General features: G+C 33.0%; 1 protein-coding gene across 3 annotated transcripts in view; it reads left to right on the top strand.

Moving 5' to 3' along the window:
* The window catches only part of ADK (adenosine kinase), a 540,886-nt gene that overhangs the window by 253,146 nt on the left and 265,458 nt on the right, over nucleotides 1-22,282 (top strand). For all 3 annotated transcript variants that reach the window (XM_045783164.2, XM_045783166.2, XM_045783165.2), the window contains 2 exons: nucleotides 10,561-10,733; nucleotides 13,777-13,885. In XM_045783164.2, the coding sequence (XP_045639120.1) occupies nucleotides 10,561-10,733; nucleotides 13,777-13,885 (282 nt within the window). The remainder of the gene's footprint in view (nucleotides 1-10,560; nucleotides 10,734-13,776; nucleotides 13,886-22,282) is intronic.

The following is a 22,282-nucleotide window of genomic DNA, read 5'->3' as shown; positions in this document are numbered from 1 at the left end:
CCCTCATGTGCGCCCTTCTACCTACAAAATGCTGCCTCAACTTCTTTTTTTTAGGTTTTATTAATTTATTTTTTAAATAATCTTTACACCCAGCATGGGACTCGAACTCACAACCCCTAGATCAAGAGTCACGTGCTCTGCTGACTGAGCCAACCAGGTGCCCCTGCTGCCTCATCTTCTTAAAGTGGCATTTAATGATCTGGCCTGGGTCATCTTTTCTCATAGTCATCCCTCCCACGTAGCGCTGTCATTATATTCCTAATAGTTCTTTATCTCTCTTTTTCATTGTTTTTGTTGACACTATACTCTTTTATTTTCCAATCTGTATGCTAAAGGCCCCTTGGGTTCTGTAACAAACCCACATTGGGTCCACAGGATATTTTAAATTTTCTAGCGAAACAGTGACACCTATCAGAAAGAATACGAACCGCTAGCTCCAGATATTTCGGTTTTAACATTAGAATTGCTACATTCCTTCGGTGGTATCAGATACTCTACAAAACTGGGTTTTGGGTGGTAAAAAAGAAAAAAAATCTTTTAAGTACTGGACAAGAATCAGTGTGAAACAGGAAATGGAGTTGGTGGCCCTGAATCTGATTCCAAGTTTTGAGAATTTTACGGTGTGTGACATGTGCTAAACTGTTAGGAAATAAATAACTTATTAAGTTGTTTGGAACTAACTACTTAATACACAGAATTTCTTTTACCTTAGGAACACCATGATAAAATTCCTAAGATAGGAAAGGAGGCATGTACTCAGTGCCTCTACTTTCTTTCCAGTTTATAGCCATTTTTGAATATTATACCCATTCTTCATACATGAATTGATCAAGTCACCTGTCTCCAGAAGCCTTTTCTGATCCCCTCAACTGCAGTTAATCTCCCTCCTGGGTCTTTTCTGTTGACATTCTGCCTTTACTGTTGCTTTTAAAATTGAAATAAACTAATTCGCATGTTTATTTAAAGTTACCAGTTATGACTGTGGCTTTCTTGATCTCCATTTAAGTGTACTTACAACATAATGTGAGGCCTTTCATTCTGTGTAAAAGAGATCCCACTATAATAAGTATCATTTACTGAACTAAATTACATGGCTTGTTAGTCTGTTTCTAATTCTTGAAACATCCTTATAAGATCATAGATTATATTGTTTCTAATTCTTGAAACATCCTTATAAGATCATAGATTATATTATCCACATTTTATATTTGAAGAAATTGGGGTTTAGCAATATTGGCTTACTTCACATTGACATACCTCCCAACCTTTGACTCTTCTAGTTCCCTTTCCTTTACTGTTGATTTATAGAACCAGCTTTTTGGTATCTTTAGAAATCTTATTAAGGTACCGATTGGGGTTGCAGCAGATCTATGAATCAGGTTGGGGAGAATTGCTTTCTTAAGAATATTGAGTTTTCTAATCTATGCATTTAGTATAGCTCTCCGTTTATATAGTTTTTTCCCCCCTCAGCAAACTTTATAGTGTTTTATGTATAGGTCTTTCACACATTTTCTCAAATTTTGTCCCAGTGTGTTTCATTTTTAATGTGATCATAAATGACAGTATTTTCTTAATTTTAATTTTCAACTGTTCCTTGATAGTATGTAGAATTACATTAGATTTTTGTATATTGCTACTGAATCCTGAGACCTTGATAAACTCAGTTTTTAATCCTGAGGCATTTATGTAGATTCCTTGTGATATCATATATTCTTTAAATATGCACAGGTTGGATGGAGTTCAGCCAGAGCCTCAAGAGTTATGATTTTAGCACACTACTCTCAGAAACTTTTTTTTCACAATTTCTAGTCATTTGACTCTCCTTGAACACTTATCTCCATCTCCTCATTTCACTAGAATGCCTGGGTCTGTTTGGCTTCTTTCTCCCTGCACCACAGTCTGGAAATTGCCTACTGCAGAGAGAGCCTACCTGATGTAAGGGCCTACCTTGTTTCTTTTTTACTAGAGATCACAGCCCTGCTTTGCCTTTGTCCTGTGTCTGAAAGTTCTGTGCTTGTTTCCTTTTGGTTTTGTTTCCTAGTTACTCACAACATACATGCAATTCTGGACTCTTTTAGGAGAGATAAAGATAGGTGTTTAAGGATGTACTACACATACATAAACAAAGACAAGCTGAGCAATTTGTTTTAGCTAAAAGGAGCAGCATAATAAGAGGTTATGAAAAGGGTTGAATCTCTTTTCTGGAGAATCTGAAAATGTAGTGGTGTGACTGTATTAGGGACACTGTCACTTTCTTCTTCTTATCCTCTACTAGACATGCATTAATGTTTATTGACTGGTTGTCAGAATGGTAGGATTGGTGAGGTATTGGTAATACATTGTGTTTGAGATAAAGTTAGAGAATTTAAAATTTTAATAAAACTCATCAAAGTAATCTATAAACTTTTAAAAAATGATTTTTAATTTATTTCAGCTTTCTGATTATAACATCTTTAATTACTCAGCTAGGTTATTAAGTGCTTTGAAGCAGTGAATCTGGTTTCTATTAGTTCTGGGTGTTTACTCAGCCTAGTAAACATTCACAATGGATTGACAAACTTAAATGGAAATCAGTGATCAAGAGTAAAGTTCTCTTATTTTTGTCAGTGTCCCGATATACTAATATCAGAAATAAGATGTTAGCCAATTTCCTCTGATGAAATATTCCATGATGGAATTATAACAAAACCTGCTGAATATTTCTATTATCTTTCATTTTTTGTCTTGCAGGTTTAAGTAATATTGATTGGTAATGAAAGAGTTACAAGTCAGATTTAAGCCTGGATATCACCCCTTTTTTACACTACAGTTTGAACATGTAAACTTTCATTCAGTTAGGCTTAATTACATTATAATGGCTTTGCTTTCACTGAATGGAGTTTCCCATTATTTTGATGGCATATTGTTATTTAAATAATCATACTAAAGTTTGTTATTGATTTTGTTTTTGTATTTTACCACATAAAACAGACATGGTTGATCATTTAACCATGCTTTCTATCTGAAAGAAATATATATATATCCATTTATCCATTGAAGGACACTTAGGTTGATTCCATATCTTCGCTATTGGAAATAATGCTGCTATGAACATGAGGCTACGAATACCTTTTTGAATTATTGTTTTCATTTCTTTTGGATACAGTCCCAGAATAGAAATGGTGGATCATATGGTAGTTCTATTTTTAAATTTTTTTTAACTTTTCTTTTTTTTTTTTTTAAAGTAATCTCTACATCCAACATGGGGCTCAAACTCATGAACCCAGGAGATCGGTTTGCATGCTCTACCAACTGAGCCAGCCAGGAGCCCCCTATTTTTAATTTTTTGAGGAACTCCAAACTGTTTTTCATAGTAGCTGTACCAATTTATATTCCCACCATTAGTACATAAGAGTTCTCTACATCCACACCATTATTGTTATCTCTAATCTTTTTGATAATGGCTTTTTTTTTTTTTTTTTTAAGAGCAGGGGAGGGCGGAGGGGCAGAGGGAGAGAGAATCCTTAGCCCTGAGGCGGGGCTCTGTCTCACAACCCTGAGATCACAACCTGAGCTGAAATCAAGCGTTGGGTGCTTAACAACTAAGCCACTCAGGCGCACCAATAATACCCATTCTAACAGGCATGAGGTGATATCTCACTGTGATTTTAATTTGCATTTCTCTAATGATTAGCAGTGTTGAGCATCATTTCATATACCTGAATGAAGCATCATTTCATATACCTGTTGGCCAATTATATATTTTCTTTGGAAAAATGTCTATTCAGGTCCTTGGCCCATTTTAAATTTGATTATTTGTTTTTCTGCTGTTGAGTTTTATGGGTTCTTTATATGTTTTGGATGTTAAGCCCTTATCAGATATATGGTTTACAAATATTTTTTCCCATTCCATAGGTTGTCTTTTCACTTTGTTGAAGGTTTCTTTTGCAATGCAGAAGATTTTTAGTTTGATGTAGACCCACTTGTTTATTTTCGACATTGTTGCTTGTGCTTTAGTTGTGATTTCCAAAAAGTCATTTCTAAGACCCATGTCAAGGAGGTGTTTTTTCCTATGTTTTCTTCAGAGTTTCATGACTGGAGGTCATACATTTAAGTCTTTTAATACACTTCCCGTTAATTTTTTGAGTGTGTAAGTTAGGGGTCAAGTTTCATTCTTTTACATGTGAATAGTAAATTTTGTCAGCCCCATTAATTGGAGAAGCTGTCTTTTCTCCCTTGAGTATTTTTGGCTCCCTTGTCAAATATCAGTTGGCCATATATGTTTGGGTTTATTCCTGGGCTCTTGGTACTGTTCCATTGGTTTGTTTTTAGGCCAGTACCATGCTGTTTTAATTACTATAACTTTATAGTGTAGCCTTAAATAAAAAAAAATGTAATGTGACACCTCTTGCTCTGACCTTCTTTCTCAGGATATTTTTGGGTATTTGGGGTCTTTTCTTATTCCATCTAAATTTTAGGATTGTTTATTTCTGTAAAAAAAGGCCATTGGAATCTTGAATATGGGATTCCTTTATGTTTATCTGTGTCTTGTTGATTTCTTTCATCAATATCTTGTAGTTTTAAGAACAGAGATCTTTAACCTCCTTGATTAACTTTATTCCTAACTATTTTATTGTTTATTTGCTACTATTGTAAATGGAACTGATTTTTAAAATTCTTTTTCAGAGAATTTGTTGTTAGTGTATACAAATGCCACTGATTTTTGTATGTTTATTTTGTATCTTACAACTTTACTGAATTGATTAGTTCTAGCTTTTTTTTTTATTGATTTTCTATATATAAAATCACATCATCTGCAAATAGAGATTTACTTCTTTCTTTCCAGTAATGATGCCTTTTCTTTTTCTTGCCTGATTACTCTAGCTGGTATTTTCAGTACTGTTTTAAATAGGAGTGGTGAGAGTGGGCATTCTTGTCTTTTTCCCGATCATAGAGAAAAGGCTTTTAATCTTTCAGCATTGAGGATGTTGTTAGCTTTGGGCTTAATATATATGGCCTTTATATAGTAGAGATATTTTTTTATGCTTAATTGTTTTTATCATGAACAGATGTTGAATTTTGTCAAATACTTTTTCTGTGTTTATTAAGATCATATGATTTTTTTTTCTTTCATTCTATCATTTGTGTATGTTGGACCATCACTGCATCCTTGGAATAAATCCTACTTGATCATGGTGAATGATCCTTTTAATGTGGTGCTGATTTCCATTTGTTAGTATTTGGTTGAGAATTTTTGCATCTGTGTTTAACAGGATATTGGCCTGCCATTATTTCCCCTAGCAGTGTCCTTATTTGGCTTTTGTATCAGGATAATGCTTGACTTATAAAACAAATTTTATAGTGTTCCCTCCTCTTCAGTTTTTTGGAAGAGTTTGAGAGGGATTGATGTTAATTTCTATTTAAATCTTAGGTAAAATTCATCATTGAAGTCATCTGGCCCTGGGCTTTTCTTCATTTAGAGAGTTTTTGTTACTTATTCAATCTCCTGAATAGTAATTGGTTTATTCAGATTTTGTATTTCATCCTCATTCAGTCTTGGTAAATTACACGTTTCTAAGAATTTTTTCATTCCTTTTATAGGTTGTCCAGTTTGTTGGCATGTAATTGTTAATAGTAGCCTCTTATGATCCTTTCTATTTCTGTGGCATCAGTTGTAATGCCTCCTTTTTTTTGTTTATAATTTTGATAATTTGTGTTCTCCCCCTTTTTTTTTTTGACCCCCTTTGGTTAGTCTAGCTAAGGATTATGAATTTTGCTTATCTTTTCAAAGAATCAGCTTTTAGTTTGGTTAAGCTTCTCTGTTGTTTTCTGTTCTCTATTTCATTTATGTCTGCTTTAATCTGTATTATTTCCTTTATTCATCTACCTTTGGGCTGTTTGTTCTTCTTTTTCTAGTTTCATAAGGCATAATGTTTGATTGTTAATTTAGGATCTTTCTTGCTTGTTAATGTAAGTAGTTATTAGTATAAACTTCCCTGTTAGAATTGCTTTTGCTTCATCCCCCGAATTCTGGTCTGTCCATTTTCAGTTTTCTCAAGAAAATATTCTATTCCCCTTAATTTCATCTTTGATCCATTGGATTTTCAGGAGAGTGTTGTTCAATTTCCATGTATTTGTGAATTTTCCATATTTCCTCTTGTTATTGTTTTCTGGTTTTATACCATTGTAGTCAAAGAAGATACTTGGTATGATTTCAGCCTTGTTGAATTTGCTAAGATTTGTTTTGTGGTCTAACATATGAACTAGCCTAGAAAATACTCTATATGTACTTGAGAAAAATGTGTATTCTGCTGCTGTTGGATGGAATGTTCTATATATGTCTGTTAGGTCCATTTGTTCTATAGTTTTGTTGAAATTCACTATTACCTTATTCTCATTCTCCCATTCTCTCATTCTCTGTCTGGATGATCTGGATGATTCATGGTTGAGAGTGGGGTATTAAAGTCCCTATCATTGTATTGATTTTCATTACTCTTTTTAGTTGTGTTTCTTTCTTATATATTTAGGTACTCCAGTGTTGGGTGCATAAATATTTACAGTTGTTAAACCTTATGGATAGATTGGCCCCTTTATCATTATATAATGACTTTCTTTGTCTCTTTGTACTATTTTTAGTTCGAAGTCTATTTTGTCTGATATTAGCATAGCTACCCCTGCTTTGTTTTGGTTACCATTTCCTTGAAATGCCTTTTTTCCATCCCTTCACTCTCAGCCAATATGTGTCTTTAAGGCTGAAGTGAGTCTCTTGTAGGCAGCATCTTGTTGGATCTTGTTTTTTTATTTCAGACATTCCATGTCTTTGGATTGGAGAATGTAATATGTTTATGTTTGAAACACAGTATTACCCCACTACCACCCCTAGTCTATAGTTTCAGTTACCTACAGTCAACCATGGCCTGGATGCAGATGATCCTTTTCCTGTCATGTCATCAGAACATCAGTAGTAGCATAATGCTGTGTGTCACAGTGCCTATGTTATTCACCTTAATCTCATCTAGGCATTTTATCATCCCTCATCATCCCAAGAAGGAAGAGTAAAGTGCAGTAAGATACTTTGAGAGAGAGAAAGCAATATTTACATAACTATTGTTACAATATATTTGTTATAGTTTTTCTATTTTATATTATTGTTAATCTCTTACTGTGCATAATTTATAAATTAAACTTTATAATGGATATATATGTATAGGAAAAAATCATAATATATACAGGGATCAGTACTATCAGCTGTTTCAGGCATCTACTGGGGATCTGGGAACATATCTTCTGCAGAAAAAAGGAGACTACTGTAATTATCAATAGGTATGGACTTACTGTTGCCATTTTGTTAATTATTTCTTAATTTTTTTGTAGATATGTTGTTCCTTATTTTTACCCTCTGGTCATTTTCCATGTTTTGATGTCTTTCAGTAACAGTATGCTTTGACTTTTTTATCATGTTATTTTGTATAATTGCTACAAGTTTTCCCCTTGTGGTTACCATGAGGCTTACATAAAATATGTTAAAATTATAACACTACTTTAAGCCAATAACAACTTAACTTCATTAGAATTCCTAAATTTTACACTTTTACTTCTCTTCCCCCTCACACTTTAGGTTATTGCTGTTACAATTTGCATATATATTTTTTAAGATTTTATTTATTTATTTGACAGAGAGAGACAGCCAGCAAGAGAGGGAACACGGGCAGGGAGAGTAGGAGAGGAAGAAGCAGGCTCCCAGTGGATCAGGGAGCCCAATGCGGGGCTCGATCCCAGTACCCTGGGATCACGCCCTGAGCCGAAGGCAGACGCTTAACAGCTGAGCCACCCAGGCTCCTGGACAATTTGCATATTTTTATATTGTGTAACTAATTACAGATTATTGTGTTTATGGTTATTTTTACTACAGTCATGTTTTTAAACTTAAACTGAAGTTCTAAGTGAATTATGCACAATTACCAAATTACAGAATCTAACTTGGACAGCATATTTACCACTACCAGTTAGTTTTATGCTACCTTCTTATATTATTATGATGTTAATTAGCATCCTTTCCACTCAAAGAACTCCATTTAATGTTTCTTATAAGCTAGATCTAGTGGTAATGAACTCCCTCAGCTTTTGTTTGTTTAGGAAAGTCTTTATCCCTCCTTCATTTCTGAATGACAGATTTGCTGGATATAGAAATCTTGATTAACAGGTTTTTTTTTTTCCTTTTAATACTTTGAATGTTTCATCTCATTTTCCCCTGGCCTGTAAAGTTTCTGTTGAGAAATCCACCCATATTCATATGGGGGTTTTCTTGTATATAACTTTCTAAAATTCTTTGTCTTTAACTCTTGACAATTTAATTGTAATGTGTCTCAGTGTAGCCCTATTCATATTCAACCTGTTTGGGTTTTGGAGGGCCTCATGGATCTGGATGTCCATTTCTATTTCTGTGTTCAGGAAGTTTTCGGCCATTATTGCTTTAAATATTCTTTCTGTCCTTTTTCTCTTCTCCTTCTGGAATTCTCATAATGCGAAAATTCTTTCTTTTTCTTTTCTTTTTGTCGAGAGAAAGGGGGAGGGGCAGGAAGAGAGGGAGAGAAAGAGGATCTTAAGCAGGCTCCATGCCTAGTACGGACGGAGCCTGACATGGGGCTTGATCTCACAAGCATGAGATCACAATCTTAGCTGAAATCAACAGTCAGATGCTTGACCGACTGCGCCACCCAGGCACACAGTTATTTAAGTTCTTTTTCACTCTTTTTCATTCTTTTCTTTCCTTTTGCTCTTCTGAGTCAATAATTTCGAATGTTCTATTCTCCAATATTTTTTGGGTTTTGTTCCTTAGTATATTGAAGAGTAATAGTATATTGAAAGTTATTTGCATTTTTTCTATTGGATTATGTTACAATTTTATATTTTCTTTGATTTGTTTCTGTGCATTCAACTTTATCACTGTTTTCCACTGAATTTAAACTTCAAATTGATTTGCACTTTCAAAAAAATCTACAATTTTAGCATTTCAACATGCTGCTTTATGTGTAGTGGCACATTCAGAGGAACCTTTCTTCTGTTTTCAGTTTCTTTATTCCTTTCCCGCCCACTCTGATAGAAAACCATTTTTCATTAGTTCATGGTTTATTCTCTGTGTTTCTTTTTATAAAATAAGCAAACTTAAAATTATGTATAAATTCTCAAAGAGTATGTGTATGTACTAAAAGGATATATATGATTTTAATTCTCGCTGTCTCCTAAAACATACATGCACACATACAGGCACACTTTTGAATTCTGGTCTTTTTTTTTTTTTTTTTTTTTTTGATCTTCAGAAAAGATCCTGGCAATTACTCTATGTAAATGGACTACTCTGTATAGCTTATCATTGTTTGATTGTTTTTTAAGTTGCTGTGTGATGCTCCACTGAGGGGATTTATCAGTTTATTCAACCAGTCTTCTATGGATGGGCATTTGGGTTGTTTCTAACTTTTTGGCATTACAAATGATGTCTCAGTGAGTACTTATGCATATGTTGTTTCATATTTGTGGACATGTATCTTCAGAACAAATTCCTTAACAGTTATTATATATTTATCTTACAGTTTTCTTTGTTACTTTTTGTTTCTTTGTCCCTTTAACTCTCAAATATACATGCATTTCTTTTATAATTCAAATATTTGAGAATGTGGTTAAGATTGTGATTTCTTTTGACTTAGTATATGGAGTATTTTGCTCATACAGGTTTTAGAAACAAACAAAACAGATGACGGTTTTAGAGTAGTTAATGTAAGTATTAGAAATCTCAGGAATTTGAGGTAATTATGAAAGATAATCGTTCATGGTATATTTTAAGATACACATTTTAAAAGCAACCCACTGCCAATTTATAGCAAGGAAATTAAAGTTTGATACTACTGAAAGACTGAGATATTAGAATTAGAATTTTTAACACTATTCTTGAATTTTTAAAACAATTTATCAGATTTAAGCATAGTTTAGCTTAATTTACATATGAATTACAACAAGTATGAAAATAATAGTGACCACCACAGCTAGTATATATCGTTTACTGTGTGCTGGATACAGTGTTCAGCAGTGTATATACATTAAGTTATTTAGTTTAATTCTCAACAACCTCATGAGATGTACTTATATATTTTTCCATTTATAGGTGAGGAAAATGAGGTATAGAAATGTTCAGTGACATGCTCTTATTCAGATAGGTAATAATTAGCAGAGGCAAGATTTGAACCCAGACAGTCTTCAGTATAGATTCTGGGCTTTTAATGACAATGCTACTCTACCTCTGTTGGGATTCACTATTATTTTTCTGTATCAAGCTAGCATTGACCTAGAGTCTATGTGACTAGATCCTGAGTTCTTAACCCCACTATGCTCTATTTCTCTCCCTGAAAGCAGTATAATAAGATTTTATGGGGTTGTTATATCAAATTTGTTATCCTAAGCATTAGTACAGGATTGGAATTCCATTCATAACAGCCACAGCATCTACCAAAGCATCCCTTTTATGCCACCATTCTATGTGTACCATATTTCTAAGCCATTAAAATTATTTGTGTTCCTGTTTTTCAGTGGATGATTCAGCAGCCATACAAAGCAGCAACATTCTTTGGCTGCATTGGGACAGATACATTTGGAGAGATCTTGAAGAAAAAAGCAGCTGAAGCCCATGTGGATGCTCATTACTATGAGCAAAATGAGCAAACAACGGGGACTTGTGCTGTGTGCATCACTGGTAGCAACAGGTCAGTGTAATTCCAAGGAAAGGTTTGTTCCAACTGGATATTTAAACAGTCCTAAAATCTGAATTCCAATCTGGATTTGGAATTTAGGTCTCATGTTTTTAATTGCTTTCAATGTTTTAATAACTCTTCTTATGTCATTTTTCTTTTAAAAAAAAATGCCCTTGTTGTACCTGCTTTTGTATTCATGAGGCATGTGGAAGGAAAGCTTTGAGATTATCCATCCCTGGCTCTAATTTTTGTAATTAGGATCAGAAAAGGGAAATAAGGAAAACATTTTTTTTTTAAAGATTTTATTTATTTATTTGACAGAGAGAGAGACAGCCAGCGAGAGAGGGAACACAAGCAAGGGGAATGGGAGAGGAAGAGCAGGCTCCCAGTGGAGGAGCCTGATGCGGGGCTCAATCCCAGAATGCTGGGATCACACCCTGAGCCGAAGGCAGATGCTTAACGACTGAGCCACCCAGGCGCCCCAGGAAAACATTTTTTTCAGTGCTTGTAGTTTCTTGCTGAAACTGGGATGAAAAGAATGCTCTTTTTACCATATCGTGAGATTGGAATATTCAGATACATAGACAGATAAGACTCATGTATTTTGTAACATATATAAAATACTGCATTATATCCACTGTCGTATGCATTAGGTCATGCAAAGCATTTCTGGCAAATAGTCTTCTATCCATATCAAACAGCTTCAGTGTGGGTAATGCACCACTCAGAAAACAATTCGTTACATTTCTATACAATTTTACTTTTTAGAAAATTCTTCTTTCAATGAACTTGAAATCTGTGTCTCAGGACTTTCCATACATTGGTTGTATTCACGCCTTTTGCAGCCACATAGAGGTTTTTCTTCAATACACACTATGTTGCTCATCAGCACATCCTTTTTTCTCCTTTGCAAGGGAAAAACAAAATAACTTATCTAGCTATTATATTATTAAAATCAGCAACAATATCTCTTTCTAAATAGTGATTCACTAGAAATTTTACTTTCCTTATAGCTAGAAATATTTAGTGTATCCTCCTCCACTCCCTGTCTCCTTCCTTGCCCTTCTTTCTCTCCTTTCTTATTTGCCTCTTGTCTTCCTTTATTTCCTCCTTTCTCTCTCTTCCCCTTGTTCCCTTCCTCTTTCTTACTTTGCTCACTCCTTGACCTTTAGCAGATGTATGTTAAGGACCTGACACTCTTCTGGCCAGTAGTCATTAAATAACTAAAATGTAGCTTTTAAAAATAATTAGAGTGCCAAAACCATTTTTAAACCAGGTTTTCTGTAATTTTATTTTTTGTGTATAGGAGAACTTTATCATTTAAGGTTTTAATAAATAAAACCATTATTGTTCAAATACTGAAATGATATTTCATTTTTATTTAGACCTTTTCCCTTTTCAGTTTTCCTAAAACCAGCTGTAATATGCAGGTGCACTTTTCTCATTAGTGAGAAATAGATCAAGTTTTGCTTCTGCTACCTCTCAGTCTAGTGTAAAATCGCTAAATTGTTTTTGTGTGCTAAATTGCTATTTTAAAAGAGCAGTTATGATAATATTAGGTCTCCTAGATGTCAAAAGCTTAATTAATTTACTTAATTTATAATATTATGGTTATGGTGATCAGTAATGTTCAGATAATATTGGAAATCAAAAACTGGGGGGAAACTCCCACTATCAAATTCATTATCAATTAAATTATAGAACCTAAGATTTGGATAAATTGTTTTAGACAGGGCTGGTAACTCTTACCACCACTCTCCAAAACCCAGGAATCAAAGAATTGGGATAATGCATTAGTCTTTTTAATTCAGGTTCTCTTTCTAAACTCTGAACCGCATTCATTTGGATAGTGAGAATACTTATATTTTGGAGAAACAGTGTAGCTTCCTATCAAAGAGTAGTTTTATTATCAAAATAGAATTTTGTAACTGGTGCCAGAAGTGTTTGTTTTTATTTTTATATATAACCATTTCAGTCAAAATTTTGTTAAAGTCATGATGACTGACTTTGTAAATTAACTTGGTAATATAGTAATACTTGCATATAAATATACTGATTCATATTGTTCTTATTTTTAATCATTTAATTGAGCATAAATTGAATTGATATCCTTTAGTAGTCAATTGGCATATGGATGAGTAGAAATATGCTTTGGAAGAGAATCAGTTTTTTTTTTTCCTTAACAGAGGAAACAACCATATTATAAAAATCTCAAGTGATGAAGTGATGTATCCATTTTTTAACCGTAACTGTTTCCTTTTGATTAGAAAGAGTGAAAAAATGGCAAGTTACTTTTTAATTTCTGAGTCAGAATGAGAAAAAATATTTTTATTAATTTGTATTTCACATAAATAATTATTTGATTAATTGTTGGGCAATTAAAAAAATTCCTGTCTGGCGTGAGTAGGAAGAGTTTAAATGCAGTAGCCTGCTTAGATTTTTCAGCTGTACAACTGGACCAGAATAAGGAGTTTTCAACTATAGATACTAATTTTACTCCAGTCTTTAAAATGTATTGGTTTGCAAATAGGGCCTACATTTATAGGTGTGTTTTGTGAAGTTAATCCCATACTTGGCTTTTAAAGCATTAGATTAAATAATCAATGTATATAGTATGTTGATACTTAAACACTGTGTTTAGTTGTATATATGTATGTGTGTGTATATATCTTTTTTTGCATATTTTTTTTGTATAACAACATAATAGTTTAATTTCCTAACTGCATTTTTGAACTATTTAAATGCAGAAAATAGATAATCTTATCATTTTAGTACCAAAGGAAACATAAATTTCAGTTTCTCAAAATACCAGGTGGTATTTAGAGCAAGGATTGATATCTCTTTATCTCAAAGGCAACATAGAAGTCTCAAAAAGTGCTCAAAACAAATTTAATTTTATTTACATTTATTAATATCAATGTATAGCAATTTTGAAAAATTAAGAATTAAAATATAAAAAACAATTTGCAAAAAATATTGCTAATTAATTGTATGGAAGTACACGACAACTTTAACTATAGTATTAAAGCCTACTTGCTTTTTGTTGTTGATTTAGGTCCCTTGTGGCTAATCTTGCTGCTGCCAATTGTTATAAAAAGGAAAAACATCTTGATATAGAGAAAAACTGGACATTGGTAGAAAAAGCAAGCGTTTATTATATAGCAGTAAGTATTTACCTAATTCAAATTTCTGGTACATATTTATACTATTAATTATAGTTTGTTAGTAGATATGTATTTTTAAATATTTATTTACAACATGTGTTAGGTTCTCTATTACAAATACAGGAAAAAACATCATTCTGTGCTAACATTATTTGTATTCCTTAACATTTAAGTCTACCTCTTTTTGGATACATTATACATAGATATTTCTTAACTAAGTATCAAATTCCATATTAAATCAAAAGATCTTAAGATTTTTTGAAATAATTCTACAAATTTACATTTTATATTTTTAGGCTACTTGTTGTGAATGATGCATGCTTTGTGTGGGAAAATATTAGTCATATAAATATGCACTGCAAACAGTTTGAGCTTATTTGCCTAAAAAATCTTAATTGCTGTTTATTGCATAGTAATTACCATGACACGTTTTAATTTAATATTTCAGAAACATTGATCGTGACAAATCTCTTAAATCTAGGAATAAGGGCAGCATGTAATTTGAATTATTAAATATTCTGACATAAAAATAATTGGTTTAAGAATTCACTTCTAAAATAAGATGGTACTAAAAATCCTCCTGAATTAATCACCCCATGAACACCTTGTTTTTATTTAATATGAGTTAAATGTGGCTGATCGCAAATAAGTTAGATACCTATGAAAAATTAAAAGTACCTCATATGCATATAATATATGGTTTTGATATAACAGCTGCTGCCATTCACTATCTGAGCTGTGAAACAGCTGCAAAGACGTGTAAAAAATTGATTATCCAGTAGGAGCATGTTTATTGAAAGTATAATTATTTCTTTCAGTCTAGTGTTAATGTCTCCTACAGCATGTTTATGTTCACTGCTTTAGGCTTTACAAGGTTATTATTGATTCTTCTGTATGGCAAATCCTGCCCCTTTATAATGTCAAGTAAATGCTTACATTGAGAGGATTTTATAGAGGAAAGTCATGTTAGCTCTTTAGACAGTGTGTGAGAAAACATTTCAAAAAATAAAAAAAAAATTCCCTCTTGATTATCTTCTGTTTCGCTAAATGGTCTAATTTTTTTGTTAGTATCTTGGGAGCATGTTTTTGTAGTGTGGTTCTTTAGGGGGGATTTATGTGCTATTTCAAACCATTGTACATTTGAAAGTCTGATTTTCTTAGAACACATGGTTTAAAATTCAACATTATTTATGTCATATTATTTATATTGGCTATGAAGTATGACAATATATTATGGTGGAAAACTACATTTACCAGGCAATTATATTTCTATATAGATCTATTGGACTCCAAATTATGAGTGGAAACACTCAGTTTTAACAGTTATGTATATCTAACATTGGCCAAGCCTGGATGAAAGGAATTTTTATAGGAGTTATAGACCCATTTTGCAAACAACTCAGAGTTTTAACAGTTATGTACTGTAATGCATCTAGCCAACTTCGGGTAAATTGGAATTTTTATAATAGTATTAACTATTTATACAAGTCCAGTTTTATATAAAATGTAGAGTGATCATTTTGGGACAAATTAATAAAGAAAATTGAATTATTTTTGAAACTTGTCAAAAACAACCAGAAACAAATATCAAAATGGACTCCAGCTAATATCTGTGAGTTGTTAGCTCTTAGTTTCTCTTTCAGCAATTTCGTAAAAAGAATGGTCTTTTACATTGGCAGGTAAATCAATCGTTTGTGTAGTTTAGCTATTTTAAAATAGTTCTGAAAATATTAGAGTCATATGGGATACCTTGGATGCTATATATTCTACAACTGTTTATTTTCCTATTAACTAAGAGCATAATCCTTACTCATTAAAGTCTTTGAAATCTCTTCTGAAATGTAATGATATTTGTGCAAAGATATTCTGCCCTTCTTTTATTATTTTTTAATTTAATTTATTTTTTTAATGTTTCAAGTTTTTACTTAAATTCTGGCTAGTTAACATATGGTGTAATATTAGTTTCAGTAGAATTTAGTGGTTCATCACTTATATATAATACCTCTACATTCTTTTAAACCTTTAATTTCCTTTGAGGTCAGAACATCCAGTGTAGTCTTTTCTTAGCATATGCTCAAACCACAAGTTTAGATTGAGTAGATATATCAATACTTGAACAAATTAGTTGGGCTCCTCCATATTGGTTCTGTAGAGTCAGCAATCTTCTCACATTTTCATTATATAAACTACTGAGGTTCAACAAGTTGAAATTCTGGGAGCTCTTTAATTTCAAAATTTCTTGGTCTGAGGAAGCAGCTCAGTATATCTATTCAAAAAATTTCCATAATTAAGACATCTGTCTGCATTATGTAAACCAGATCTACATACTCAGCTCTTCTTTCCACTATTCCATAAATTAGTAATGGTCATGAGCATTGAGAAAATCCCAAACCTTGATCATTTTCTCTGTCAAATAATTCAGTAAATCCGCAATGCAGAGTTCACATCAAAAACTTTGCTGAAAAAAAGCTGAAATGGAATATGCATATATCAGCATTTTCTTTTGGTTTAAATAAATGTTTACATCTTCTTTTACCTTCACCTCCAATGAAGTTTAAACCAAATTCCCAAACTCCTTGATAGTATGTGATTAAGGATTACTGGTTATGGTGATAGCTAATTATGCTTCTGAAAAAATAAATTTCAGGTGCTCTTCATGTTAGCATTAGGATTTAAATATTTGCATTCTATTCTATAACCATAATACTTAACAATCTTGTGTCTACATTTAAATGAGTTAAATGCTTAACCACCACCAATTATTTTACCCTGTCTTCCCATTCCTTCATTGTTTATTTTGAATATCCCTCATTTGGCTGCATTTTGTCATCATTTTCCCCCCAAGGAAGGACTCACATCTTCTCTCTTCTTGAGATTTTATTTACTTCTTGTTGCTTTATGCAAAAATGACAACTTGTTTGTTGTAGTATTTTGTGAAACAAAGTACTACTTTGTAAATATTGCTTCATTTTCTAGCAACTTTTTATGGGAAACCTGAGCCCAGGTTGATTTTTTATTTCTGTTCTTTATTATTTCCTTATTTCTGCTTACTTTAAATTTAATTTGCTCCTCTTCTACTCCCCATCCTTCATCCTCACCTCCCCCCCCTTCCTGCTCCACCTGTGCTTGTTTTTTAAGGTGGAAGAATAATTCATTGATTTGACACTTTTTTCTACTGTCGACATGTAGTGCTATGAATTTCTCTGTAAGCTTTGATTTGGCTACCTCCCACAAATTTTGATATGTCACATTTTCATTTTCATTCAGCTTGTAAAAGTTTCTGCCTTCTCTTTTACTTTCTTCTTTGATTCATGAGTTATTTAGAAGTATGTCATTTATTTTCTAAATACGAAGATTTCCCAGAGATCTTCCGTTTACTAGTATTATGGATTTGTATATTCTTCTTGGCTGTTCTGTCAGATTTTTCTTCAGTGTGTTTAAACAGTGTGTTTAAAGGTGTAGAATTGATTACTTGACCCACTTGTCATTTTGAAATATTTATTCCTGGTATTATACTTTGTCCCCACAACTATTTTGTCTGATACTCTGATATTAATATAGCCAGTCCAACTTTTTTTTCCCATTGATATGTTGGTATATCTTTTTCTACCCTTTTACTAATTATTTGTGTCTTTATTTTTAAAGTGCATCTCTTGTAGATAGCAGATCATTGGATCTTAATTTTTGTCCAACCTAACAATGTCTACCTTTTAAGTCAGATGTTTATACCATTCCCATTTAATGTGATTATTGATATGGTTAGATTTTACTTCTTCATCTTGGTATTTGTTTTCTGTTTGTCCTTCATTCTGGTTTTACGCTCTCCTGCCTTCTTTTAGGTTAATCCAGTATTTTTATTTCCATAATATCTTTAATATCTCCTTAATATCTCCTTTTTTTTATTTTAGTGACTGCATTAGGATTGATAGTATACATCTTTAACTCATCACTCTCTGCCTTAATTTTTTTTTTTTAATTAACTAAGCTTTCTGCCCAGTGTGGGTCTCGAACTCACAACCCTGAGATCAAGAGATGCATGCTGTACCAACTGAGCCATGTCTGCCTTTACATAATATTATCAACTGTCACATATAGTATAATAATCTTACAATAACATACTTCAGTTTCACCTCTCCAAGCCTTTATGCTGTCATTGTCACATTTTCCTTTTTTAAAATTTTAAGTTTTTTAAACAGCTTTATTAATATATAATTGACATACCATACAACAGACAAATTTTACTTTTACTCATGTTATAAACACTGTAACACATTATTTTTGTTTAAATTGTCAAATACCTTTTAAAGAAATTTCAACAATTAAAAAACATATTTACTCATTTAATTACCACTTCCAGTTCTCTTCATTCCTTTGCTTAGAATTAGATTTCCATCTGGTATAATTTTCCTTCTGCCTGAAGAACATTTTTAGCATTTCATATATTTGGGTCTGTTGGTGATGAATGTTTTCAGCTTTTGTATGTTTGAAAACTTCTTTATTTCACCTTTATTTTTAAAAGAGATTTTTGCCAGTTCTAGGTTGACAGTTTTTTTTTTTTTGTCTTTCAGTACTTGAAAAACATTGCTTTACTGTCTTCTCATTTGAATTGGTTTTGATGAGAAATCTGACATCCATACCTTTGTTCTTTTGGACGAAACATTTCACATGCCCCCATCCCTGGCTGCTGTTAAAATTTTTTTTATTTATCACTGGTTTTGATCAGTGTGATTATATTGTGCCTTAGTGTATTCTTTTCATGTTTCTTGTATATGGAGCTTAACTTCTTACAGCTGTTGATTTGTAATTTTTATTATGTTTGGAATGTTTTCAGCCATTATTTTAAATATATATTCTGCCCAGCTGCCCCCCACCTTTGCATCTCAAATTACCCAGGAAGTTGTCTCATAGCTCAGTGATGCCACCCTTTTCCTTTTTTTGAATTCTTTTTTTTTTTTCCTTTGTTTTTTACTTTGGATAGTTTCTTTTGGTATGCCTTCTAGTTCACTAATATTTTCTCCTGTAATATCTGAACTGTCATTAATCCCATACAGAGTATTCTTCATTTCATTTGTTAATTTCATATCTATAAGATTGATTTGGGTCTTTTATTTCTTCTTTGTCTCTACTTTGGACACATAAAATACAGTTAAAAGAACTATTTTGATGTCTTTCTCTGTTAGTCTTTACATCTGTGTTGATTCTGGGGTAGTTTTAAGGTTTAGTTATCCTCCTTCTAAAGATTATGTTTTCCTTTCTCTTTGTAGGTTTAGTAATCATTAGCTGTCATTGATAAATCTTCTTGAGGTTTATTCTGGGATGCAGTTATGTTACTTGGGGCAAGTCTGATGCATTTTGATCTTGCTTTTATGTCTTGTTAGGTGAGTCCAGAGTGTTATTCATTTAATGGCAGTGGTTTCTTAACCAGGGACAATTTTCCCCTTTAGGGACATTTGGCAAAATCTGGAGATATTTATTATTATGATGAGTGAATGTTGATACTAGTAAGTATAAGACAAGAATGTTGCTAAGCATCCTATAGTGTATAAGACAGCACTCTACAATAAAGGATCATCTAGTTCTAAATATCAGTAGAGCCAAGGTTAAGAAACCCTGGTCTAAAGCTACATGTTCCCTACTACTGAGGCAAGGCTTTCCTGTGCTCTGCTCAATGCCCCGTTAATAGTGAGTTCTTCTGCTCTAGATGGTGGAAACAGACACTATTCCCAGAATTATGTGTGCCCTGGGTACTGTTTCCTCTAATCCTTTTCCCTCTCATTCTTTTGGATGGCTCGTTCCTAAGTTCTGATCTGATGAATGTTCAAGAGGAATCTGCAGATTTCCAGTGTTCTCTTTAACATTTTCTCTTCTCTGCTGTTCTAGCCTCTGCACTCTAACTGCTCCATTCTTCCCACCCTCAGTTCTGTCTCCCTGACTGCCGGGGCTCTGTCATTCCCATTTCAGCGTCTGGTGCTGTAGCCTGGGAACTCTCACAAGCAGTATGCTGATTCAGTATTAGGGCTCACCTGGATGGTTTCCCATCTCTCAAAGATCACTATTTTTCATCCTTGATGTCCATAGTTTTAAAAACCATTGTTGTATGCACCATGTTTGTTTTTGTTTCCTGTTGGAAGATATATACAGTCTGTTTCTCCACTGTCTTCTGCCTTGCATTATTTTTAGAAAGGAAGTCATCCTTATTGTTTCTCCATATCTATCTCTTTTTCTCTGCTTTTTAAGATTTTCTATCACTGGTTTTAAGCAATTTTACTATGATGTACCTTGGTATGGTTTTCTTTATATTTCTTGTGAATGTGGTTTGTTCAGTTTGGAAATTTTTCTGTAAATATATTCTCTCTCCATCCCCTTCCCCTCTTGGAAAGTCCAGTTATTAATAAGCCCCTTGGAATGTCCCTTACCTTAGTACGCTTTTTACATTTTTTCTCTCTCTCTTCTTCAAATTTGTATAATTAATATAGCTGTGTCCTAAACTTAGTCATTTCTGTTACAATGTCTAATCTGCCATGAATCCCATCCAGTGTAGATTTTACCTCAGACATGACAGTTTTCATCCCTGGAAATTTGATTTGGGCCTTCTTCACTTCTGCCATGACTACTTTACATACTCATGTTGCCGTCTCTCATTTTTAACTTTCGTAATGTAGTTATAACAGCTGTTTTAATATCCTTGCCTACTAATTTTATTCCACGTGGTTTTTTGTTTTTTGTTTTTTCTGGCTCTTACTTTGGCATTGGGTTGTTGCCTTATGCACATGTGCTGAAGACTCAGTGGGAAACCCCTGCAGATCTCAAGTTTTCATTTCAAATCTCTTCTTTCTGTCACCTCTGTCTTGTCTAGTATCTGCCCTTGCATGCGCTGGCCACCGTGGCCTCCTCAAGTGGAGATGAATGACTCTACTTAAGGCTCTCTCTGTCTGAACTGCAGCTTGGAAACTGTCTTCAGGGAGTAAGTTTGAGCAATTGTAGGAGTCACCTGATACTGTTCCTTGTATGATTATTATTCAGTGTCTGAAGATTGTTACATACAGGGTTTTTTTTTTCCATTTTTATAATTGTTTAAGTTTAAATTGTTTAAGCATAAATCCATTTCCTGTTACTCCATCTTGGTTGGAAGCTGAAATCCCCAGGCTGATTTTTCTTTACCTTTCTTAGATGACTGTCTTTTTCTGCAAGATTGCCTAGCTAACTTTCTCTTTGAATTTGAACTTATTATTAACTTAACCATGGTTTATCTCTGTGTCTATTGTTCTATACTGACTTTCATGGAACATGGTATTTATTTCAAAATGCAGATTTAGTTCTCAGTAAACCTCATTAATTTTTTCTTTTCCTGTCCCCAAATTTTATTTTTTCTTTCTTGAACTGTTTGAAAGCTAGAATGAAAAAAAAACATCACTCATAAATCTGTTAGAGGGAACAATCAAGTAACAGCAAAAATTTCAAGTTTTGGTGAGATGAGTTTTATCATTTTTAGGGAGTTGGGGAGCAGAGGGAAAGACAGAGAGAATCTTAAACAGGCTCCGTGCCCAGCGCATAGCCCTACATGGGGCTCGATCTCATGACCCTGAGATCATGACCTGAGCCAAAATCAAGAGTTCATTGCTTAATGACTGAGCCACCCTGGCGCCCTGAGAAATGAGTTTTAAATTGGTCTTGAGGTTGATTCAGCCTCATAAGTTCCCCAAACTATTATTTTAGATTCTGTAAAATTCTTTAGTTACCATTTTATCAATTAAAAATAATTTTTAAAATTCTCAGCTTAGTAAATATATAGCTGTTCATCTGTATATAATTACTAATGTTATAGTAATTTTTTCTAATATTTTCAGTCACCCCTTTATAGTGTTTTAGACTACATTGTGAATACAGTGAGATTTTGCATAGAAATCTATGCATTATTTCTAATGTTTTTTTTTTTTTTTTTTTGAGAAAAGTTTCCAAGTTTCAAATACTAATCACCTTGGAAGTTTAGACTTATCATGGGGAAAGTTTTAAACTTGAGATATTAACAGATATTTAAGAAATAGGATTATCAAAAGCTTTCAGTATCTTATAACTTACTCCATAGATTTAGCTAGATCTGTTCCCTTTTTTACTGATTGAAAATTAAGCCCTTTAAATGAAAGAACAGAGAATCATAGTTTGTCGATCATTGTCTGAGTTTATGGGACTTGCAGTTGTAATTTTCTTTTGGCAACGATGTTTATTTTCTTCTTTCTGTGATTGTTCCAGTTCCCATGGCTGATTACGGATCTCTTTTCCCCTCTCTATGCTTATTTTATAACTCTGTCTTGACCGCTTATCTCTTTTCAGCCTAGAATCCTACCATTTTGAGGAATATGGTTTTTGTGAGAGTAGGGTGTTCAAGAAGGTGTTACT

This window comes from Ursus americanus, chromosome 6 (assembly GCF_024610735.1).
Source record: "Ursus americanus isolate L20-20 chromosome 6, mUrsAme1.1.p, whole genome shotgun sequence".
Taxonomy (NCBI): Eukaryota; Metazoa; Chordata; class Mammalia; order Carnivora; family Ursidae; genus Ursus; species Ursus americanus.
This window is presented reverse-complemented; position numbering and strand designations above follow the sequence as displayed.